At 38.8% G+C, this 24173-nt stretch overlaps 1 protein-coding gene across 3 annotated transcripts in view; it reads left to right on the top strand.

Annotated features, from left to right (window-relative positions):
* Positions 1-24173, top strand: part of FHIP1A (FHF complex subunit HOOK interacting protein 1A) — a 292671-nt gene that overhangs the window by 144511 nt on the left and 123987 nt on the right. For 2 of the 3 annotated variants that reach the window (XM_004378826.2, XM_023733548.1), the window contains exon 3: positions 20665-20897. In XM_004378826.2, the coding sequence (XP_004378883.1) occupies positions 20793-20897 (105 nt within the window). In that variant the 5' untranslated portion in view covers positions 20665-20792. The remainder of the gene's footprint in view (positions 1-20664; positions 20898-24173) is intronic. The other variant, XM_023733549.1, reaches the window with a different exon arrangement.

Here is a 24173-nt window from a genome sequence, read left to right as displayed (position 1 = left end):
AAGGTGTAACTTCCCAGAACACACAGTAGCAAAAGGTTGTGGTAACTTTTGAGGGAGAATCATTTTATTTCTCAATAAACAGTATATAAATATGTGAAAGATTCTCTGGTGCTAAGGTTAATACTCTTATATTTTAAATAGATTTAATTGTAATAAAAACATTTTTGGAAGCTCTCAAAACTAAATATCATCAGATTTAAGCCCAAAATTCTCTTTAGATTTCTCACAGAAGGAACCTAGATATTAACATTTTGTATGATAGGGACAAAAGTTATTGCTGCAAATTTCCCTACCTGTTTATTAAGATAGCCACACTAGTTGCTGTGGATTCGATTCCAACTCATGGCAACCCCACGTGTGTCAGAACTGTGCTCCATAGGGTGGTCAGTGGCTGATTTTTTGGAAGTAGATCTCTAGGCCTTTTTTCCAAGGTGCTCTGGGTGGACTTGAATCTCTGGCCTTTTGATTAGCAGCAGAGCATGTTAACTCTTTGCACTGTCCAGGGATCTGTTCAGTAAATAAATATTAGTATTAATAAATATTAATATTAGTGTGATCAAGTCTCACCCAAACCCAGACATGCTCTTACGTTTGTAAATATTAGTACACAATCTATCATCATCCCTTCCTCACTTTTAAGAAATTTTTCTTAAAATTTTTATTACTGAATTTCTTCTTCGTCTTCTTTTTTTAAGTTTTTTTTATTGTGCTTTAGGTGAAAGTTTACGGCTCAAGTTAATTTCTCATACAAAAATTTATACACATGTTGTTATGTGACCCTAGTTGCAATCCCTATGCTGTGACAGCATACTCCCCTTTCTACCTTGGGTTTCCTGTGTTCCTCCAACCAGTTCCTGTCCCTTCTTGCCTTCTCATCCTGCCTCCAGACAGGAGCCGGCCATTTGGTCTCGTCTGTCTCCTTGAACTAAGAAGCACAGTCTTCACGAGTATTATTTTATGTTTTATAATCCAGTCTAATCTTTGTTTGAAGAATGGGCTTCAGGAATGGTTTTAGTTCTAGGTTAACATATTACTGAATTTCTAATTGGTAATGTTTGTATACTATATTTCTGAATGCAAATATAATTTATTTTAGAAGCAGAGACATGTTTATTTAATAGAAGCATCTTTAGTTTTACTTGAGTTGTCCCTGAATGGTTTACCTGCATTATATTCCTTTTCTATAAAAGTAGGAAATATAACCTACTTGGAACTTCATGCAGATTTTCACATACAATTAGTTAATGTTTGTGAAGCTCCTCCAGGGTAGTTATTCTGCAGAAACCTCTAATGTATAGTTACTTCATCTATTTTATGTCTTTGGCCAAAAAACAAACAAAAAAATCAGAGAAAGAAAACAATTATTTAAAAGATTCAGATAATTTTGAGTTCATTGTTGAGGAATTATAGATGTATACCTGCTGTTTCCTTGCTTGGTCTCAGTGCCCACCTTCCTCTCATATTCGAGTATCTCACTGTGCTTGAAGTAATTCTTGCATTTGAAAACACATTCTTTTTGGTACAGCCGGACACCGGTGACTGCTGCTTTGTTGGAGACTCAACTCTTTCTCCACCTTAATGAGAAAAACTATGTTGGTTTCCAAGTGCCTTGCTAAGAGATATTTGATAGTAATTTTGACTGTATGCATTTTTTTGCCGTATGCACTGACCCTAGAACCTGATCGCTGGTGAAGTTGCAACTCCGCTCTAATAGTATTGGGTCAGATCGTCAGTTTTTGGTAATTCTCTGGAACCCTGGTGGCCTCGTGGTTAAGAGCAATGGCTGCCAACCAAAAGGTCGGCAGTTCAAATCCACCAGCTGCTCCTTGGAAACCCTATGGTGCAGTTCTACTCTATCCTGTATGGTCGTTATGAGTCGGAATCAACTCAACGGCAACAGGTTTCTAGGACATGAAGTGGAAATGAATTATGATATATATGTTAAGATTATATAAAATTATTTTTGCAAAAAATGAACTAAGACTCCTCTTTTGCTTCCGTACCCTTTTCACAATGCCTTTGATTTTAGAAGCTAATTAGCTGTGAAGTGCAGGATGCTTCTGAGGGGGAAAGAAGGAACCCTTGTCTACTCTTGCTCATTGTTTTCTACCTGAAGCACCAACTCTAGGAAGAAATAGTGCCAAATACAAGATTTATCTGAAGCAAAACTTAATTTAGAACACTGCTTTTGATTTTTTTTTTTTTTGCTTATGCTTTTTCTTTTTTCCCCCTCTGTACAAAAGACATTATACACACATGTTAATTTATTTAATTAAAGAAGTATAGATAGCCTAAAACCATTCAAGTCTATGCTAGTCACTCTAGAGGTGAATGTAGATGAATTGAAGCAGAATATGGGAGAGCTGTGATCTGCTCAGTTGTTTCTGGAGGCTTATGAAATTAATGTCTGCCTCCCCACGAGGACAGCTTCTCTGCAGGTCTGCACTGGGGACTGGCAGCCATCCAGTCAGTGAACCATCCTTGCTGTGACAGAGGAACTGCTTGATATAAGCTGTTTCAGCTTTTACTTTTATTTCTTGTAAAGACAGTGCAGTAAATCTAAATTCTGGACCCTGAAGCAGAAATTGGGGCCTCCATTACCCTTTGCTTATTGCAAATTATACAAGGTTTTTTTTATTGTAAGGTTTTTTCTATTGGTGGTGCAGTGGTTAAATGCTGGAATGCTAACCAAAAGGTCAGCAGTTTGAATCCACCAGTGGCTCCACAGGAGAAAGTTGTGACAGTCTACTTCTGTAAAGATTACAGCCTTTGAAACTCTATGGGGAAATTCTACTCTGTTCTGTAGGGTCACCATGAGTCAGAATTGACTTGATGGCAGTGGTTTCTTTTGTTTGTTTTTTTCTATTGTGGGGTCTCTGAAAAGGAAGCAACTAATAATTAGTATTTACACCTATGTGCAGGGAGACAACCTCATGGTATTCCCATAAGAGACAGAGAAGCTGTATAGACACACTCAGAGAGAAGCAAGATGAGTGGATCATGATCCAGATTTAAGGAAGGAAAACACAGAAAGGAGAGTGAGAATTACAGGAATCCTGCCATCCAGAAAGCAGTGAGGGAGCCAGGATACAGAGTCAGGTATACTCACAAGTGGTAGTCCATGGCCACTGGGGTGAGTGGCATGCATAAGGAAGTAGATCTGCAGAGTATCAGCGGGAGGTCTCCTACCTGACTGGACCCTGGATGGCCACCCCCCTCTCACTAGGTTTGGGGCAAGTCCTGACTGCTGCTTACAGTGGACAAGAGGTGCCTTGGTACCGACATCTGCTAGCCAAAGGAGCGCACTCCTCTCCCCTCCCCTCCTGATCAGAAGCAGCGGAGAGTCTTATCCCCAGGCCACCCCACCTGACTAGAGACCATATCAGGAGCCCATCCCTTACCCCCTCACCCGGCCCCATCCACCACCCTCTCCTCCCCACCCAATGAGTGGTAGTAGGCTCACTCCTGCATGTGTGCCCACACACTGAGGTGGCGACAGTGTGACCGCAGACACACAGCTGCCTGCCACTCCCTTCCCCTCCCCACACCCGGCAAAAGGCTAAGGTGGTGCAGTCGTGTGCGCATCTGACCACTGCTTGCCCCCCTTTCCCCCATCCAGTGAGGGGCGGCGACCGCAGATGCATGCACATGCCCACTTGATGCTTGCACCCTTCCTGGCCTGGTGAGAGGCAGCGGCAGCACGATCTTGGGCACACCTGCCCACTGCTCCCTCCCCCTGCCTGGCAAGAGAAGGCAGCAACATGATTACATACTCACCTGCCTGCTGCAACCCCCCACCCCGCCTGGTGAGAGGTGGCAGCAGTGCAACCCCACATGCACCCTCCTGCTGCTCCCTTCCCCCTCCTCCTATCTGTTGAATGGAGGTGGCAGCATGACCGTGCTCACCTGCCCACCACTCACACCCTGACTCAGTGAGAGGTGGCAGCAGTGAGACCATGTGCACACTCACCTGCCACTCACCCCCACCCGTCCTGCAGGAGGCGGTGGCAACTACGCCCCCACTAGCAAGCCATACCTGTCACACCTGCCACCCCACCCACTCGGCGAGTGCCACTGCTCGTTCTTGCACCACTGGGCCAACGATAGATAGCGGCCAATGCCCACCCAACTCACCCTCAGCCACCCCGCAACACCAGCTAACAGAGAGCCATGCTCACACACCCAGACACTACACCACCCACCTGGAGACAGGTGGCAGGCGCTCTCCATTGAGGCCAGACTATTGACCAGAGTACCACATCCATCCTGCTTGTCCAGATACATCAAAACAAAACAAAGCAAAAAATCAAGTCACAGCAAACATACAATTAATACATAAATATAATAACACCATAATGCCTCAGAGACAACATATACTATCAGTTCACCTAAGGAAGCAGGACAAGATGGCTCCAGTAAGTGACCAAAATAAAGAAATAGAAAACTTCCCTGAGGAAGAAATAGTAATGAAACTACCTGATAATGAATTCAAAAGATTCATATATAGGTCTTCCAAGAGATCAGGGAAAACACGGACAAAACACTGGAAGAATTCAGGAAAACAATACAAGAACAAAATGACTGACTAGACAATTAGAAACCATAGAAAAACAGCAACTAGAAATCCAGAAGAGTAGCAATAAAATTTCAGAAGTAGGCAGCTTTTAATGGAAGGACATAGGGGAAGAATCGAGTCATTGGAAGACAGAAACAGTGAAATAGAGAACAAATCCTTTAAAGCTAATTTGTTTGAAGAATAATAGAAAAAAGAAAGGTGAAGAAACCCTAAGAGTTATGTGAGACACTATTAAGAGGAATAATTTACGTGTGATCAAAATTCCAGAACAGGAGGAGACAATAAAAAGCACAAGAGAAGTTTTGAAGTTTCGCTGGCATAAAGCTTCTCTAATATGAAAGACCAGAAGATATTCATCCAAGAAGCACAACGAACCCCATACAGGATAGATCCCAAAAGGAAATCACTAAGACATATCATAATCAAACTTTCCAAAACTAACAACAAAGAAAGAATCCTCAGTACAGCTCAGGAAAAATGAAAGATCACATACAAAGGAGAACAAATAAGACTAAGCTCTGGTTTATTGGCAGAAACCATGCAGGTAAGAAGGCAATGTTACAACATATATAAAACCCTGAAAGAAAAGAATTGCCAACCAAGAATTATATATCCAATGGATATGTCTCTCAAATACCATAGTAAAGTAGGGACATTTCCAAATGAACAGAAATTAAGGGAATTTTTACAAACCAGACTAACCTACAAGAAATGTTAAAAGGAGTATTTTGCACAGAGAACCAACATCAGACAACAAACTGAAATTAAGACATGTGGCAACATCAGCCAGATACCAACCCAGATAAAGAATCTTCAAAAATAAAGCTACAATGAAAACAGGGAACCAGAGATGTCAATCTATAAATGATAACTTCAAAAGAAAAAGGAAAAATAAATGATATAATTATAGAACTTCTGTATAGTGAGAAAGTCAAGGCAATATCAAGAAATAAAAGACTGCTTTAAACTTTGGAAGAAAAGGGTAAATTTTAGGGTAACCAAAAAGAAAATTAACAGACCTACTCATCAAAATAAAAAAGAAGAAAATCATGAAGACACAACAACGAAGGAAATGAAAAGAAAATCCAGAAACAAAAAGAACTTAGCACAGAAAATTATGCAGAACAGAGAAACTGTCAACACTATGCCAAAAAAAAGCATAACAAAATGACAGCAGTGAACTCACACCTATCAACAATTACACTAAATGTAAATGGTTTAAATGCACCAGTAAAGAGACAGAGAGTGGCAGAATGGATTAAAAAAAATGACCCATCAATATGCTGTCTATAAGACACACATAGTAGACACAAAGATATAAATGAACTAAAAATCAAAAGATTGGAAAAAAATATATCAAGCAAACAGTAACCAAAAAAGAGCAGGAGTGGCAATATTAATCTCAGATGAAATAGACTTTAAGGAAAATCCACAATAAAAGACAAGGAAGGACGTTATAGAATGATTAAAGGGTCAATCCACCAAGAGTACATAACCATAATAAATATATATGCTGCCAATGACAGAGCTCCAAAATACATAAACTCTAACAGCACTGAAAAAAGAAATAGACGTATCCACAATAATAGTAGAAGACTTTAACACACCACTTTTGATGAAGGACAGAACAACTAGAAAGAAACTGAACAAAAATACAGAAGATCTAAATATCAGACTCAACCAACTTGACTTCTTAGACATATACAGAACACTTCACCCAATAGCAGCAAAGTACACATTCTCTTCCAAGGCATGTTGATCATTCTCTAGAATACACCACAAAGCAAGCCTCAATAAATACAGAAACATCGAAATAATACAAAACATCTTCTCTGATAACAGTGCTATAAAATTAGAAATCAGTAACAGAAAGAACAAGGGAAAAATCAAATACATGGAAACTAGATAACATCTTGCTTAAAAAACAGTGGGTAACAGAAGAAATCAAAGATGAGATTAAAAAAAAATCTAGAATCAAATGAGAAGGGAAACAACATACCACAACCTTTGGGACACAGCAAAAGCAGTGCTCAGAGGTCAATTTATAGTAATAAATGTACACATCAAAAAAAGTAGAAAGAGCCAAAATCAATACCTTAACCCTACAACTCAAACAGATTGAAACAGAGCAGCAAAAGAAGCCCACAGCCATCAAAAGAAAGGAAATAATAAAAATTAGAGCAGAAATAAATGAAACAGGAAAACAGTAGAATGAATCAGCAAGATTGGAAGTTGGTTCTTTGAAAGGATCAGTAAAATCGACGAACCACTGGCCAAAAAGAAAAGAGAAGATGCAAATAATCCAATTAAGAAATGAGATGAATGACATTACAACAGAACCAACTGAAATAGAAAGGATCATAACAGGATACTATGAAAAACTATACTCCAACAAATTTGAAAACCTAGAAGAAATGGACAAATTTCTAGGAACACACTACCTACCTAAACTAACACACACTGAATTAGAAAATCTGAACCCATAACAAAAAAAGAAATTGAAGAGGTCATTAAAAAAAACTCAACAAAAAATTCCTGGCCCAGATGGCTTCACTGGAGAAATCTACCAAACATTCAGAGAAGAGCTGACACCAATACTACTCAAACTATTCCAGAACATAGAAAAGGAAGGAAACTCCTGAATTCATCCTGTGAAGCCAGCATGACCCTGATACCAAAGCCAGGCAAAGACACCACTAAAAAAGAAGACTACAGCCCACTCTCCCTCATGAACATAGAAGCAAAAATTATCAACAAAATTCTAACCAATAGAATTCAGCAGCATATCTAAAAAATAATACATTGTGACCAAGTGGGATTCATACCAGGTATGCAGGGTTGATTCAGTATTAGAAATTCAACCAATGTAATCCACTACATAAATAAAACAAAGGAAAAAAATCACATGATCGTATCAGTTGACGTAGAAAAGGCATTTGATAAAGTCCAACACCATTCTTAATAAAAATTCTCACCAAAATAGGATTAGAAGGAAAGTTCCTCAACATAATTAAAGGCATATATACAAAACCAACAGCCAACATTATTCTCAATGGAGAGAGACTGAAAGCATTCCCCTTGAGAATGGGAACCAGACAAAGATGCCCTTTATCACCACTCTGATTCAATATCGTACTGGAAGTCCTAGCTAGAGCAATAAGACAAGAAAGGGAAATAAAGGGCATCCAGATCTGTAAGGTTGAAGTGAAACTATCCCTATTTGCAGATGATTTGATCCTATACTAGACACCCCCAGAGATTCCACAAGAAAGCTACTGGAACTAATAAAAGAATTCAGCAAAGTGGGAGGGCACAAGATCAACGTATAAAAATCAGTCAGATTCCTCTACAGTACACTAACAAGGAGAACTCTGAAAAGGCAATCAGGAAAACAATACCGTTTACAATAGCTCCTCTTTATAAAATATTTAGGAATAGATCTAACTAGAGAAGTAAAAGACTTATATGAAGAAAACTGCAAAACACTACTGCAAGAAACCAACAGAGACCTACATAAATGGAGGAACATACCATGCTCATGGATAGGAAGACTTAACATTGTAAAAATGTCAATACTACACAAAGCAGTCTACAAATATAATGCAATCATGAACCAAATTCCAACAACATTCTTTAATGAGATGGAAAAACTAATCACCAACTTTTTATGGAAAGGAAAGAGGCCCTGGATAAGCAAAGCATTACTGAAGAAGAAGAACAAAGTAGGAGGCCTCACACTTCCCAATCTCAGAATCTACTATACAGCCATTGTAGTCAAAACAGCTTGATACTGGTACAAAGACAGACACATAGACCAGTGGAACAGAACTGAGAACCCGGAAGTAAATCCATCTACCTATGGACACCTGATCTTTGACAAAGAGCCCAAGTTCATTTAATGGGGAAGAGACAGTCTCTTTAACAAATGGTGCTGGCAAACCGGATATCCATGAGCAGAAAGATGAAACAAGATCCATACCTCACACCATACACAAAAACTAACTCAAAATGGATCAAAGACCTAAATGTAAAACCTAAAACTATAAAGATCATGGAAGAAAAAAATAGGGGCAATGCAAGGGACCCTAATATGTGGCATAAATAGAATACCAAACATAACTAAAAATGCACAAAGAGCAGAAGATAAACTAGATAACTGAGAGCTCCTAAAAAGTAAACACTTAGGCTCACCAAAAGACTTCACCAAGAGGGTAAAAATCTGGGAAAAAATCTTTGGCAATGAAATATCTGATAAAGGTTTATTCTCTAAAATTTATAGAAAACTTCAACACCTCCACAACAAAAAGACAAACAACATGATGAAGAAATGGTCAAAAGATATGAACAGATACTTCACCAAAGAGGACATTCATGTGGCCAGCAAATAATGAAAAGATACCTCTAATCATTAGCCATTAGAGAGGTGCAAATCAAAAGTATAATGAGATACAATCTCACCCTTAGAAGAATGGCACTGATCAAAAAAACAATAAATGCTGGCTAGATTGTGGGGAGATTGGAACTCTCATACACTGCCGGTTGGGAAAGTAAAATGGTACAACCACATGGAAAACAATATGGAGCTTCCTTAAAAAGCTAGAAATACAGATATATGATCCTGCAATCCTACCCTTAGGAATCTATCCTGGAGAAATAAGAGCCATCGGATGAATGGACATATGCACACCAAAGTTCATTGCAGCATTATTCACAATAGCAAAAAGGTGGAAACAACCTAAGTGCCTGTCACTGGATGAATGGATAAACAGACTATGGTACATACACACAGTGGAATGCTATGCAAAGATAAAGAACAATCATGAATCCATGAAACATCTCACAGCATGGGTGAATATGGACTACCTTATGCTGAGAGAAATAAGTCAATCACAAAAGGACAAACTGTATGAGACTACTATTACAAAAAGTCAAGAAAAGTTTTACACACAGAAAATAACAATATTTGATGGTTACCAGGGAGGGGAGTGGAGTGGAGGGAAAATCACTAACTAGATAGTAGACATGTTTTGACTTTGGTAAAAGGAAAGACAACACACAATATTGGAGTAGTCAGCATATCTTGACCAAAGCAAAGAAAGACACTGAGAGGAATGCAAAAAAAAGAAAAAGAAAAAGGCAACCGCAGTAAATACTATAACATATACAACCCTACATCAATAGTAAAAACAAACGATAATTTATAAGCAGATACATAGGTAGATACGTATGCTGAATACGGGTGGGAGGAGTATAGAGTATACCCATGTACATATGTAGATTTTGCTGTGGATATTTTTATATACATATTTGTATGTTTAGCATGTGTATTATATATACAGTATAGCACACAGGGGGCATAGTCATAGAAGCTTCCTAGACACAATCAAACACCTTGCCGGACTGTGGTGCTGGGGCTGAGAGCTGGGACCATGGTCTCGGGACATCTAGGTCAATTGGCATAACATAGTTTATAAAGAAAATGTTTTACATCCTACTTTGGTGAGTAGCATCTGTGGTCTTAAAAGCTTGTGGGTGGTGACCTAAGATACAATTATTGTTCTCATCCTGTCTGGAGCAAAGGAGAATGAAGACAACCAACGACACAAGGAAGCAATTAGTCCAAAGGAGTAATGGACCTCACGAACCACAGTCTCCACCAGCCTAAGATCAGAAGACCTAGATGGTAACTTGGCTACCACCACAGACCACTCTGACTGAGATCACAATAGAGGATCTCAGACAGAGTGGGAGAAAAATGTAGAACAAAATTCAAATTCACAAAAAGACCAGACTTACTGGTCTGAGAGAGACTGGAGGAGCACCCGAGACTATGGCCCCTAAACACCCTTATAACTCAGAGCTGAAGCTGCTTCCTAAGTTCACCTTTCAGCCAAATATTAGAGAGTTGTATAAAATAAACAGTAACACCTGTGAGAAATGTGCTCCTTAGAACAATCAGGTATACCTGACAAAATGGGCAACACCTGCCGAAAAGCAAAGACGTGAAGTCAGGAAAGGACAGGAAAACCATAGGAATGGAAACAGGGAATCCAGGGTGGAAACAGGGGGAGTGCTGACGCATCGTGGGGATTTCAGTCAATGTCGTGAAACAATTTGTGTATAAATTACTGAATGGAAAATTAAATTGCCGTAGAAACTTACACCTAAAGCACAATGAAATGTCCAAAAAAATCCCTCAGATTTATTGAGAACCTTGGGAACCCCTGAAAGGCATCTTAGGGAACCCCAGGGGTCCTCAGACCACATTTGGAAAACCACTGATCTAGACAAAAATACTGGCAGAATATTAACTTCACAAATTCCTATAGCTGTGAAACTTATAGACTGAAGGTAAACTGCATAAATTCAATAAATATTATTGCACAATGATATAATAAGGATATATTAAAAAGAGATTCCTTAAAAGATACATAGTATAACACGTGTCTCAATTGTTTACTCTTTCCTGACATATCATCTTCACCTTCATTTATCCAATTGGAAGTTAGTTGGTTTTCTTTTGTGGCCATTATAATTGATCCAAATATAATATGATATTAAGATACTCTTTTACTTCAGGTACATTGTAATTGCTACACTGAAGCTGGGTTTAGGTACTTTAGAGTTTTTTGTTTTTATCTTGTTAAGAAACTGTTTTTACTAAGTAGTGCATAAACATGTTACAAAATTCAAAAAATGTCAAAGGGTACATGGTGAAAAGTAAGTCTCCCTCCCTTACCTGTCCCCCAGCCACCCAGTACCCTTCTCCCGAAGTAACCACGTCAGAGTTTCTTATGTATCGTCATAGAGATAGTCTATGCATTTATAAGTATATAGAATCATACACTTTTTTTTTTCTTACACAAAAGAAGGCATTCTATACTTGCCGTTCTGTACATATCCTGGAAGCCTTCCCATATCAGTACATTCAGAGATACTTCTTTAAAAAAAAATTTTTTTTTTTTTTTTTACTGTGACATAGTATTCTGTTACATGGAAGTGTCATAATTTATATAACTAGACCACTGTTGATAGATAGTTAGGATCTTTCCAATTGTTTACTATCTAAACAATGCTGCAAAGGTGATCACTGTAGTTAGAGAGGTGCTGGTGTTTAAGGGCGTGTCCTCTGAGGTCTGATTTGATGGTCTGAGTCAGACCCCAAGATATTTGTGTGACCTAGATTAGACAAGTTCTTTTAACTTTCTGTGCCTCAGTTTCCTCATTTATAAAAGAGGGCAATAGTAGTTCACAGGATTACTGAGAAGATGTAATGAGTTAATGGTGTAAGGTATTTAGAGTAGTACCTGGCACACAGCAAGTGCTTAATAAATGGCAACTCTTGCTGTTATTCATTATGACATTTTGTAAGATGAAAGTGAATTTACAGGGTGAATGCATGGAAGTGGTTTTGCTGAACAAATTTAATTTTAAAAACTGTTGCCAAATTGCTCTCTATAGATAGAACACAGGTTTATGCTCCCACTTGAGATGTATCAGATACACCTACTTTTATACCTCATAGCGGTCAGCTTTTAGCATAAGTCTTTACCTTGATTCCATGCTACTGAGGCCCATGTGGTTGTTTCTGAAGAAGGAGAGATTATGAATTAAGTATTTCTTTCCCCTGAAGTTTTTCAGTGTGTCTAGAAGATGTTGCTTTTTAATTTATCACTGTGATGTCTTAATGATAAACTGATCATGTAAATAATAGATATTTGAGTGGTAAGCTACTTTAAACCAGTAGTTTTTTTCATCATGTACTTCTAGAATCTTCCACCTACTCATGGGTATGGGAAAAAGTAGTCTAAAATTTTGGTACAGCATTGGTACCATTTGTTAGAGGGATTATATTTACATAAAAGAAAGTATATTATTTTCATAATGATAAAAATAAAGACATGAAATTACAGCTTCAAGTGCCCTATTCTTAGGTAACCACATAAGCTCTACTCTTATGACACCTGCCTGAAGGCAAGATACCTGTATTTGTGTGTGCATGCACCAGTGATTTACTCCATTTCTGTCATGTTTATATTATACAACAGGCACCAGCTCTTCATGGTCCATTTCATAGACAGTGGAGAAAGGTGCTCTCTGGCTTTGACCTAATCAGCAGGGGGCCACGTTCTGGATCAGCCAGTTGTTGACTTCTGAGCCTGTTGCTAACATGAGAATAAATGCTAATCATTTTGTACCTCTGATGACTCACCTTGCAGTGTTTGGGGTGTAGGTGGAGGCGCTTAGCCAGCCATGAAATTTTACAAGGTACTGAGGTCTGAGATGATTGTTATTCAAAAGCATGGTTACTCATAGGGTGGAAAATCCTGCAAGCTGCTGAATCAGAACTTCGTGTTATCATGGAAGTTACACAACTTCACAACTGTCTCTTCAGTAATACCTTTAGAATTTGAACTGGCTTTTAGCCTCTGTGTTGGGGACTCTTCATGGTTTCTTCTTGAAGCTCTAATTTCATGTTTATTTATTTTTATGATTATGGAAATAACACATGACTTCCTTTATGTAAATATGGTGATCCCTTTAACAAATGGTACCAATATTGTAACAAGATTTAAGACTACCTTTTCCCGCATCCATGAGTAGGTGAAAGATTCTAGAAGTATATGATAAAAACCCTAGTGGTTTAGAGGTGGAGCCAATATGGGGCCCTAGACAGAGCCTCATGCCGTCCCTCTGTAGCAAAGACCCAAAAAACTAAGTAGAACAGATACAAACATCAATCCTGGAACCCTAAGCATCAAATAAAGGGATAAAGAACTAGATCAAACACCAAATGGAAGAAGAAAGTAAAGGAAAACAGAGAACGAGGAGAGATATGGAGTGGAAGTCCCCTGCCAGCCAACATGGCACAGCATTGCCATTTGGAACACAGCCAGCAATGACTGCAGACAGGGAGTACTAGAAGGCAACTTCATGGAGCTCCCAACAGGAGACAGAACACCTGGTAACCAGAGAAATATGCTTTCTCACCCCTCACCCTTCTGCTCTGTACGCCTCCTCCACCCCTTCCTGCTGGGCCATATTGCACCACCTTGACTGGAAAGCCACTGGCCTGACACCATCCCAGGTCCACCCCGTCCCCACCTGCCAGCTCCTGCTGTGCTAGTTTTTCTCCTTTTCTTCCTTATCTTTCTCCCTCCCACCTAGCCCCATATGCCTTTTCCCCCTCCTGATAGGCCATGCTGCACTGCCTTGGCTACAGAGCTACTGGCCCACTGCCATCCTCGGTCCACCTTGCCCCCACCCGCTGGCTCCTGCCATGCCATTTTCTTTTTCTGTTTTTGCCTTTCTTCCTTTTCTTTCTCCCTCCCACCTAGCTCTGTATATCATGTCAACCCCTTCCCACTGAACCACACTGCACCACCGCAGGTAGAGAGCCACTGACCCACCACCAGAGGTGATCACATTGTATCATATCTCATCATGGAGGTGATTACATCATTATACAGCTGCCAAAGTACATTATAATTGCCAAACCACTGAGAATCATGGCCTAGCCAAATTGACACAGAACCTTAACGATCACATTCCATGTGTTAGAAACTTTTCTGCTCAATTATCAACGGGCTAATGTCTCAACAATTGCTATAATTTTTAAAAAGCTTTAAGTTTTCCATTCCAAATCCTTGTCAGTAGGGGTTTAGTTTCCTAAATAAGCTTTAAAAATTAAGTCCAAAAACAAATTTTCAGGTATGAATTTGAATAGTAATTTAAAATTTTATTTTTCCAGTTATTCTGCTTGTCAGTCAGTTGCATGGCACTTGGGTATGACCTAGTTGGCAGTTCGTTCTTGTGGAATTAAGGAGTAAAATGTGCTAGGATTATTTCATGGCATTATTAGCAGCTTTCTGGAATTTTGTTACTGCTTTGAAGCATGCATTTATCAAAGCTTGAAACCAATTTGATATGTGTATTGAGAGAATTTTCTTTGTGCACACTATATGTGTTAACTGGTGACCTACAGTTTGGTGGAACTAAAGAAGATGCTGCTTTACAGAAATGATGGGTGTTTAACATGAATGAGCCAGAAGTCAGACTATGGCAAGTTGAGGGAGGCTTAGGGCAAGGTCCAGGAGAGTCAGGCAGTATTAGATGCTTGCTTTATTTTTCACAGCTGAGCATTGTCATGTAATATGATGGTGAGAGAGAGAGAGACAAGGAAGCTGGGCCAGAGGATTAGAGCACTGGGAGGATTTACCTAGATAGGATTTTATTAGGCTCTAAGCAGAGGTTGTCTGAGGTAGTTTGACCCAAAATGAATCCCCCACCACTGCTGTTAGTTATAATTGAGGGCTAAAGGTTCCCCACTCTTCAGGTGTTCCCAATATTTGAAGAGTCTTTACCCTTAGATGGAATTTTACATGATAAGCACATTTACAGTAATGGACTTTTTGTGGATTTGAAAAAAACAAACCAAACCCATTGCCATTGAGTCGATTCCATCTCATAGCCCTGGTGGCTCAGTGGTTAAGAGGTTGGCTGCTAACCAAAAGGTCAGCAGTTTGAATCCACGAGCTGCTCCTTGGAAACCCTATGGGGCAGTTCTGCTCTGACCTGTAGGGTCACTGTGAGTTGCTGTGAGAGTTTATGTATTTAGTAGCAGCCAATTCAGGGCGTTCCAAAGTGAATTCAAAAACAATGAGTTTTCTACTGGCAGTTGCTCGGGGGGAAAAAAAAAGAAAGGGAGAAAAAATAATCATGGAATTACATTTGAGATGGGTTGATTCTTGTGCTATGGTTTCTGTAAGTGAAATATATTTTAATAGTAAAAAGAATACAGATACAATCCCATTTACAACTAGAATCCTTACAAGTTTTTATAGAAAGGCAATTCTTCTTTAATGATTATATGACCCCCTCACCCCCCAGTTATTATTACAGTTGCAGTTACCGGTCCCCAGTCATGTAATTGTCTCTAAAAAATACATGAGCTGGAAGAAACCTAAAAAATCATCATTTAGTCCCAACTACTCACTTTCCAAGTGGGAGTCCCAACCAAGGGCCTTGTTTTTTGCTCAAGGTCTCACAGCCAGTTAGAGCTAGAATAGAGTCCTGGAGCACTGCCTCCCAGTTCAGAGCTCAAATCCCCAAGGTGAGACTTACGTTTTCAGACTTTTACGCTTAGAGAACTGACCTAAAAACTCTTACTGTCCTATGTCTTTATTCTCCACTTTAAATTCTTAAACTCTAACCATTTCCACAAACCAACCAGAGAAATATTAGGAGGAAAAAGCAGGGGAAGAGGGAAGGAGAGTCTGCCATATCTTTCCATCATGTTCAAGATATTAGTTCTGATTTGGTAACTCAGGATGAAAAGAGCCGACTTTGCTTCTCTTTTATTTCTAGGATTCCCCTACCTGTGTTCTTGATTTCACCTTTCTTCTGCTCCTCTTGCTTCATCAGATTCTTTGTTTTATATCCTCAGATTCTCCGTGTTCATTGGTTTCTTCTCATTAGGTCTGCAAATATGGTCACTTTTCCCTTAATAAAAATGTTTCCTTGACTCTGTCTCTCCTTAAGGTGGTCATCTCATTATTTTCCCTTATGGAATTTTTTATAATCCCTTGTTAAAAAACTTGTTGCTGCCAAGTCGATTCTGACTCATAGTGAACTTAATAGGACAGAGTAGAACTGCCCTGTAGGGTTTCCAAGGAGCAGCTGGTTAGCTTTTGGTTAGCAACCAAGCTCTTAACCACTGAGCCACCAGGGCTCCTTAATCCTTTGTTTGAGGATATTATATTTTTAAATGGATAAAATAATTGAAGGATGGTATGAAATAGTATATGATTAAATGCCAGAATGTTTACAGTGTACTTTAGTCTGATAGTGGAAGATGGATTTATCAAAATATTGTTGTAGGTAGTATAGGAAAAATGTGTTTTTTTGATCCATTTATAGGCTTTTTAAAGGATTGCAGCTTTCCAAAGCAGTCTAAAATTAGATAAAATGTCTCTGGGAATGAGGTTGAAGGAATTTTTACATTGGAAAGTAGGTGTGATTTAGATGACTAGAATTTAAGCTTTTATGGTTATATGGTTTTTTTTTTAATAATTCTTTGATATGGAAGCACATGCTTGCACAATTTTTATAGTCAAATGAAACATGTACTTTCAAAAAAGGGGGCAAATGAAAATACATATGATTCTTATGTCAGTTATTCCTGTCAGTAACAATATTTAATAAACTTTATTTCTTTATTTATGGATAATATTTTTATATATAGTATTAATGAGACATATAAGTGTGGCCACTCTGTACTATCTTTGGAAATCATATAGTCAGTTCTCTTTCCTTTGCAGTATATAATCTGTGCTGAAATATCAGGCTGTTATACATGAATTTTGACAGCTCGTCTCGTCCCTGCTCCTCTACTCCCCCATGCCAAAAAACCAGGACTTCGAGCCTGTTCTTCACAGTTCAGTCGTGGTTGACAAAGCGAAACCAGAATGGACCCAAATTTGTAAAATGTGGGTGAACTGGTATGATAGCCACAATGGGAAAAATTATGGGTTGATGCCCTGCTAGAAACTTAATCCCCCTCCTAGAATACAAGGGCAGCATGTGTGTTGCATAGCAACCAAGTCTCTTGACCAACAGAGTGGAAAACAGTGGTGCTGGCTCAAAGATGGTGGCTGACCATGCTGATTTGAATGTGTGTCGCTCTCCACAGACCTGCTAGTAATCCAGTCTCCTGCATTAGGCTCCTGAGAGGGCTCACTACACCTCTTTCGAGCCTCCCATCCCAGCGCTTTGACCTATAATTTTTCCCGTTCCGGTTATGTTCCACTTCTTCCAAATTTAAAAAATTCGGATCTATTCTGATTTTACTTCGTTTGCCCTGACTGAACTGGCTCGAACTGGTTCAAAGCCCTGCAAAAAACTCAACAACCGGAACACAAAACCACATGCAACCACTGCTGGAAAAAAAGTCTTTTGAGTATTTTTTTGTGCTGGTGGTTTGTTGAAGGAAAAAAAAAACACTCCTAAGGGTCTGAACTGGTTTATAGAGCTTCTTTCTCAGGCATGAAAATTGAGTTGTAGATGTGCATGTATGTCTCTGTTTACAGGGAAGAAAGGCGTGAGAGACAAGAACAGGCTTAACATGTGCCATGAGTGGCAAGCTTTACTCTAAACATTCCCAGCTTCAGATACCTTATACCAAAGAGAGCAGAGAGCAAGAAAAGGGAAATGTCTGGTAACACCGTACTTAGGACAGAAGTACACATTCTAGCGACCACAGCCTCTTTCACCTACTCTCAGCTTTTTGCTTTTCTCTGTTCTTCACTTGGTATTTGTAACTGTGATCGGAGAGTTGAATGAAAAGCTTGGAATGACTGGGAAAAAAGAAAAAAGTAAAGGCTGGTAACAGGAAAATACAGAAAATGTATTGAAAGCCTTGGTGCTTGAGGTAGTATATCCTTATCAATCTCCATAAATATGGAGTTATCTCTTTCTTTCAGTTTTGTATTGCCCTGGGCACGTACTATGAGTCAGAATCGACTCGACAGCAACAGGTTTGGTTTGGTTTTGGGGACATGCTAGTGCGTTAATACGCTGATAACATGAGGTTAAGAGAGAAAGTGGAAATATCCAACTCTTTGGTCTCTGAGTATTTCAGGTAGTTTTTCATTTAAAGGATCTTTGGGCATAGTTATTCCCTTCTCAAACTTTGCTTACTTGGCTTGCCTCATTCCTGCTTTCTCTCCCAAGTTTTCTTTATATTATAGTTTCTGTATTTATGACATATTTAGATTCTTCAAGCATCTGCCTCAAAAGTTTGATTGGAGAAGCATAAACCAAGTGAGATACACTTTCCTCTGAGAAGATACAGATTCCTTAAGGGAATAGGGCCAGGATTATGGCCAGGAGAAAGGAGAATGTAGTTTTCTAGAAAGAACACTTGACTGGGAATCAGGATACTCACATTCTGTTTCCATCAAAACCAAATTGTAAGTTTATGAGCTTCGCCAAGATATTTATCCTGGCTGTACTGCAGTCTCATTATCTGAAAAGATTGCATGTAAGGTCCTTCTGAGAATTACCTCAAAGGATCTTACAGAGCATATGTGTCTATTTTTGATTTAGAGGAAACTGGCATGATGTACGTTCCCCCCATACCTTTGAAGAAGAATCTTAAAATCCAGGAACCGAAAGGGGTAGCAAGGAGTACTGTAGTTTTTCAACCTCTGGGATAAAACAAAACACTGATTTTCCTCATTATTGTCATTATATCATTTGAATAAAAGGCCTTGACATTTTCACAGAGATACAGTGTTTAGGACAATGAGGAAGTTGATTCAGAACCTTGTTTTATGTTTTTATCACTTAAAACAGGGCTGCACACTCAGGTGTCTATAAGGGCTAGACAGGTAGCATAAATGGAGTGAAGAGGCTGTCGCAGGATCATAGGCAGTGGTGGGGGACTGTGGTGACTGGAGGATGCATACTGTGCAAACGTAGGGTGGCCGCACCTGATTTTAAAACAGCAGGTGGGCAAGAAAACATGCCTCTCAGTGGCAAAGGCCATGGGTGGCAGTGAATATTGTCTTATTGAAAACAACAAATTTTTATTATTAAGAATTGTAGGTTAGAAAGTTACCAATTTTAATAATAAAATACAGTGTTATAGACAATATACACAAGATATTTCCTTCAAGTATGTAATTTGTGTGGTCCTTCTTTTAGTCGGCCTTGGTGTTTCTACATGGCTTTATTCTGTTCCATTCTCCTTTAAAAAATGTTGTTTTTTTTAATAAATAAAATGACACAAGTTTTTCTGTTCTTATGTCCTAAATTTTAATAAAGATCCTTTTATGTTGAATAGTTCAAGTCCCTCCCCCCCAGAAATAGTTGTTTTGAATATTCCTTAACTTTTTTCCAATGTTAGTAACTCTTTTCCCCACAAAGAACTTAATTCATAAGTTTAACCTGAATCATCACCTTAAGCCCCCTTTCTCACATTTTATTGTTTGTAGTGAGAACCAGTTGATCAGTGTTTTCCTTGTAATAGCTTTCAATTGAAAATAACCTATTCCCACCCCCTTTTGGCACAAGAAGTCTAGATACTTCTATCATGAATTTTGTTTTCCACTGCTATGGTAATTATGACATAATTACTTTTCTCTGAACGCCCTCTAATCTGTACACTAAAAAATAATTTTTGAACTGTGCCCAGTCCTTTTATGGACTGATCAGACTGGTGAGATAATACCATTATGTATTGCTTTTGTTAGAGTTAGCACCATACTGCTTGATCATATTCACCGCACAATCTATAACCTCAATGTCTTTTTTTCCCCTACTGCCTCTGTTGTAGTCAGACTTTCTTTCTACTTTACACACAAAATTCATTTTTCATTTGTGAGTGTGCTGCTTTGTACTCACACCTAGTAAGTACTGTCTTGTTTTTGATGGATCATTTCTGTCTCTGATTTATCAAGGGCACTTGGAAATTTATTATTTTCAGAACTTCTAGAAACCTTAACTTAGTTTGTATTCACAAAGTGACTAAGAATGCTTTCAATTCTGTTATGGCAGTCATTGATTGAAAAAAAAAATCAATTATTATTGGACCCAGGAGTCTGGGTGCTGTTATATAACTCCCCCGGGTTGCATCAAGCCATTTATTTGTCACCATTAACTAATGCTTTTCTTGTTACTGAGTGTTTTTAAAATTCCACCAACATTGGTATCATAATTTCTTATTTGACTACTGACGTGTTATGAAGCTCTTTTGTATAATTTGAACTTACATTAGTATTTTTTTTCTTGGAACTAGACTTGAGTGATTTAGAATAACAGTCTGGGGAGGGGGTAGTTGGTGGTAGAGAATAAACCCAATAATTGCTTAATGTATGCATAGACTTCGTAGCACCATTATTTTATATTTTTGTTAACAAAGTGAGGGAAAATAGGAGAGCCTTTGGGTTGGGTAGAAATATCTATTTTGAAGATAATTTTGTTCTGTATTGGACTTTGAGAATCTATGCTTTGATTTAAATTTAAAAGTCAGAGTCCTATTTAATATATGAACATAATGAAACATTTTTTTGTTATTGTCGTTACAGGTTTCTGAAGGTGACAGTGAAATGTGAAGAAGTTATATTTCGAATGTGATACTTGAAAGTTAGTGACTGCTTACCTAATTTTTTTGAAAATTAAATATGGCTTTAGAAGCATTAATTTATGAAGGTTTATGATGTCATCGATGGCCACAGAAAGCAAACTCCAGCAGGCTGTGAGCCTGCAGGGAGTTGACCCAGAAACATGCACGATTGTGTTTAAAAACCACTGGGCACAGGTAAGATATGAGTTCTGTCTCCTCTGCTGATCTCAGTAGCCCCAGAGGCCTTTATCATACTGAACCAGGTGTCCTACCTCTGTGACAAGTAAAGAGACTTCTAGAAACACAAGGAGGGAAACCCTTTCTGGTGGGAGACAAGCAGCTTTCTCTTCTTCCTTTCCTAGAATAAGTATCTGGATTAAAAAAAAAAAAAAAAAACCATTGTTTTCACAAAAGCAGTTAGGGGATATACATGCTCCTCAGATGGTCTTAGAAGAATAGGTATTGGCCTTAAAGTAACTTTTATGTCACTTTGCAATATATTTGACAATAACCCCATCCTCTTTCTTTCTTCCTCCTGCTGATTTCCAGGCCAGCCTTTAAACTCTAATAATACTAAAGTATATATTTACTAAACATTTACCAAGTACTATGCTGATACTTCAAAGGCCTTATATCATTTAATCATCTCCACAGACCTATAAGGTAGTTAGTATTAGCATACTCATTTTACAGATCAGGGGATGGAAAATTACAGAGGTTAAATAACTTGTTTCGGGTTATACAGGGTTATACAGCTAGAACCAAGCCAGTACTTAAACCTTGGTCCCTTGACTCCAAGATCCATTTATGCATTTAACCCCTGTGCTGTACCATTTTTGGGCTGGAGGTCCTTGTGTAAATTTAAGGAAAGAAGATTCCTGGCTGTATCTGAATATATGTGGTCTCCATTACAAAGCTGATTATAAAAGTTTTTTTTTCCTTTTTTATATTTTATTGTTGTGGTTTAAATGAAGTTTACATCTCAAGTTAGTCTCCCATACAAAAATTTACACATACATTGTTATGTGACCCTAATTGCTCTCCCCATACTGTGACAGCACACTTCTCCTTTCCACCTCTGATTCCCCATGTCCATTCAACCAGCTCCTAACCCTCTCTACCTTCCCATCTCACCTCCAGACAGAAGCTGCCCATTTAGTCTCTTGTATCTACTGGAGCTAAGAGTCACACTCCTCATGAGTGTCACTTCATGTCCCACAGTCCAGTCCAATCCCTGTCTGAAGAGTTGGCCTCAGAAACTGTTTTAGTAATGGGCTGATAGAGATTCTGGGGGCATGCTTTCTGGGGTTCCTGCATTCTCAGTCAGACCATTAAGTCTGGTCTTCTTACTAGAATTTGAGTTCTGCACCCCACCTTTCTCCTGCTCCATCAGGGACTCTCCGTTGTGTTTCCTGTCAGGGTGGCCATATATGGTAGCCAGGCACTGTCTAGTTCTTCCGTTCTCAGGCTGATGAAGTCTCTGGTTTATGTGGCCCTTTCTATCTCTTGGGCTATTACTTTCCTTTTGTCTTTGGTGTTCTTCATTCTTCTTTAGTCCAGGTGGTTGGGGCCAATTGATGCATCTTAGATGGCCAGTTGCAAGCTTTTAAGACCCCAGACACTACTCACTGAAGTAGGATGCAGAACATTTTCTTAATAAGCTTTGTTATGCCAGTTGACCTAGTTGTCCCCTGAAAGCATGGTCCCCAGACCGCTACCCCTGCTACTCTGTCCCTCAAAGTGTTTGATTGTATTCAGGAAACTTCTTAGCTTTAGTTTAGTCCAGTTGTGCTGACATCCCCTGTAGTGTGTGCTGTCCTTCCCTTCACCTAAGCTAATACTTGTCTACTATGCAGTTAGTGAATAACCCTCACCCTCCCTCCCCACCCTCGTAACCATCAAAGAATGTTTTCTTCTGTGTTTAAACCTTTTCTTGAGTTCTTATAATAGTGGTCTTATACAATATTTGTCCTTCTGTGACTGACCAAATTCACTCAGCATGATGACCTCCAGCTTCCTCCATGTTATGTTTCATGGTTTCTTTGCTGTTCTTTATCATTGTGTAGTATTCCATTGTGTGGATATACCGTAATTTGTTTATCCACTCGTCCGTTGATGGGCATCTAGGTTGTTTCCATCTTTTTGCAGTTGTGAACAGTGCAGCAATGAACATGGGTGTGCATATATCTATTCGTGTGACGGCTCTTATTTCTCTCAGATATATTCCAAGGAGCGGGATAGCTGGATCGTATGGTACTTCTATTTCTAGCTTTTTAAGGAATCGCCAAATTGATTTCCATAGTGGTTGTACCATTTTACATTCCCACCAACAGTGGGTAAGTGTTCCAGTCTCTCCAGAACCTCTCCAGCATTTATTATTTTGTATTTTTTGGATTAATGCTAGCCTTGTTGGGGTAAGATGATATCTCATTGTAGTTTTGATTTGCATTTCTCTAATGGCTGATGATCATGAGCATTTCTTCATGTGTCTGTTAGCTGCCTAAATATCTTCTTTGGTGAAGTGCCTGTTCACATCCTTTGCCCATTTTTTAATTGGGTTATTTGTCTTTTTGTTGTTGAGGTTTTACAGTATCTTGTAGATTTTAAAGATTCGATGCTGATTGGATTTTTTGTAGCCCCCAGTTTTTTCCCAATCTGTAGGTTGTCTTTTGACTCTTTTGGTGAAGTCTTTTGATGAGCATAAGTGTTTGATTTTTAGGAGCTCCCAGTTATCTAGTCTCTCTTCTGGTTTTTGTGCATTGTTACTTATGGTTCGTATTGTGTTTATGCCATGTATTAGGGCTCCTAGCGTTGTCCCTATTTTCTCTTCAGTGATCTTTATCATTTTCGATTTTATATTTAAGTCTTTGATCCATTTTGAGTTAAGTTTTTGTGCATAGTGTGAGGTATGGCTCTTGGTTCAGTTTTTTGCAGATGGATATCCAGTTCTGCCAGCACCATTTGTTAAAGAGACTGTCTTTTCCCCAATTAATGGACTTTGGGCCTTTGTCAAATATTAGCTGCTCATAGGTGGATGAATTTATTTTTGGATTCTCAGTTCTGTTTCGGTGGTCTATGTATCTGTCATTGTGCCAGTACCAGGCTGTTTTGACTACTGTGGCAGTATAATAGTTTCTAAAATCAGATAGTGTGAGGCCTCCCACTTTGTTCTTCTTCTTGAGTAATGCTTTACTTATCCGGGGCCTCTTCCCTTTCCATATGAAGTTGGTGATTTGTTTCTCCATCTCATTAAAACGTGTTGGTGGAATTTGGGTCGGGATTGCATTGTATCTGTGGATTGCTTTGGGTGGAGTTGACATTTTCACAATGTTGAGTCTACCTATCCATGAGCAAGGTATGTTTTTCCACTTATACAGGTCTCTTTTGGTTTCTTGCAGTAGTGTCTTGTAGTTTTCATTGTATAGATCTTTTATGTCTCTGGTTAGATTTATCCCTAAGTATTTTATCTTC

This window comes from Trichechus manatus, unplaced genomic scaffold (genome assembly GCF_000243295.1).
Source record: "Trichechus manatus latirostris isolate Lorelei unplaced genomic scaffold, TriManLat1.0 scaffold00059, whole genome shotgun sequence".
Lineage (NCBI taxonomy): Eukaryota > Metazoa > Chordata > Mammalia > Sirenia > Trichechidae > Trichechus > Trichechus manatus.
This window is presented reverse-complemented; position numbering and strand designations above follow the sequence as displayed.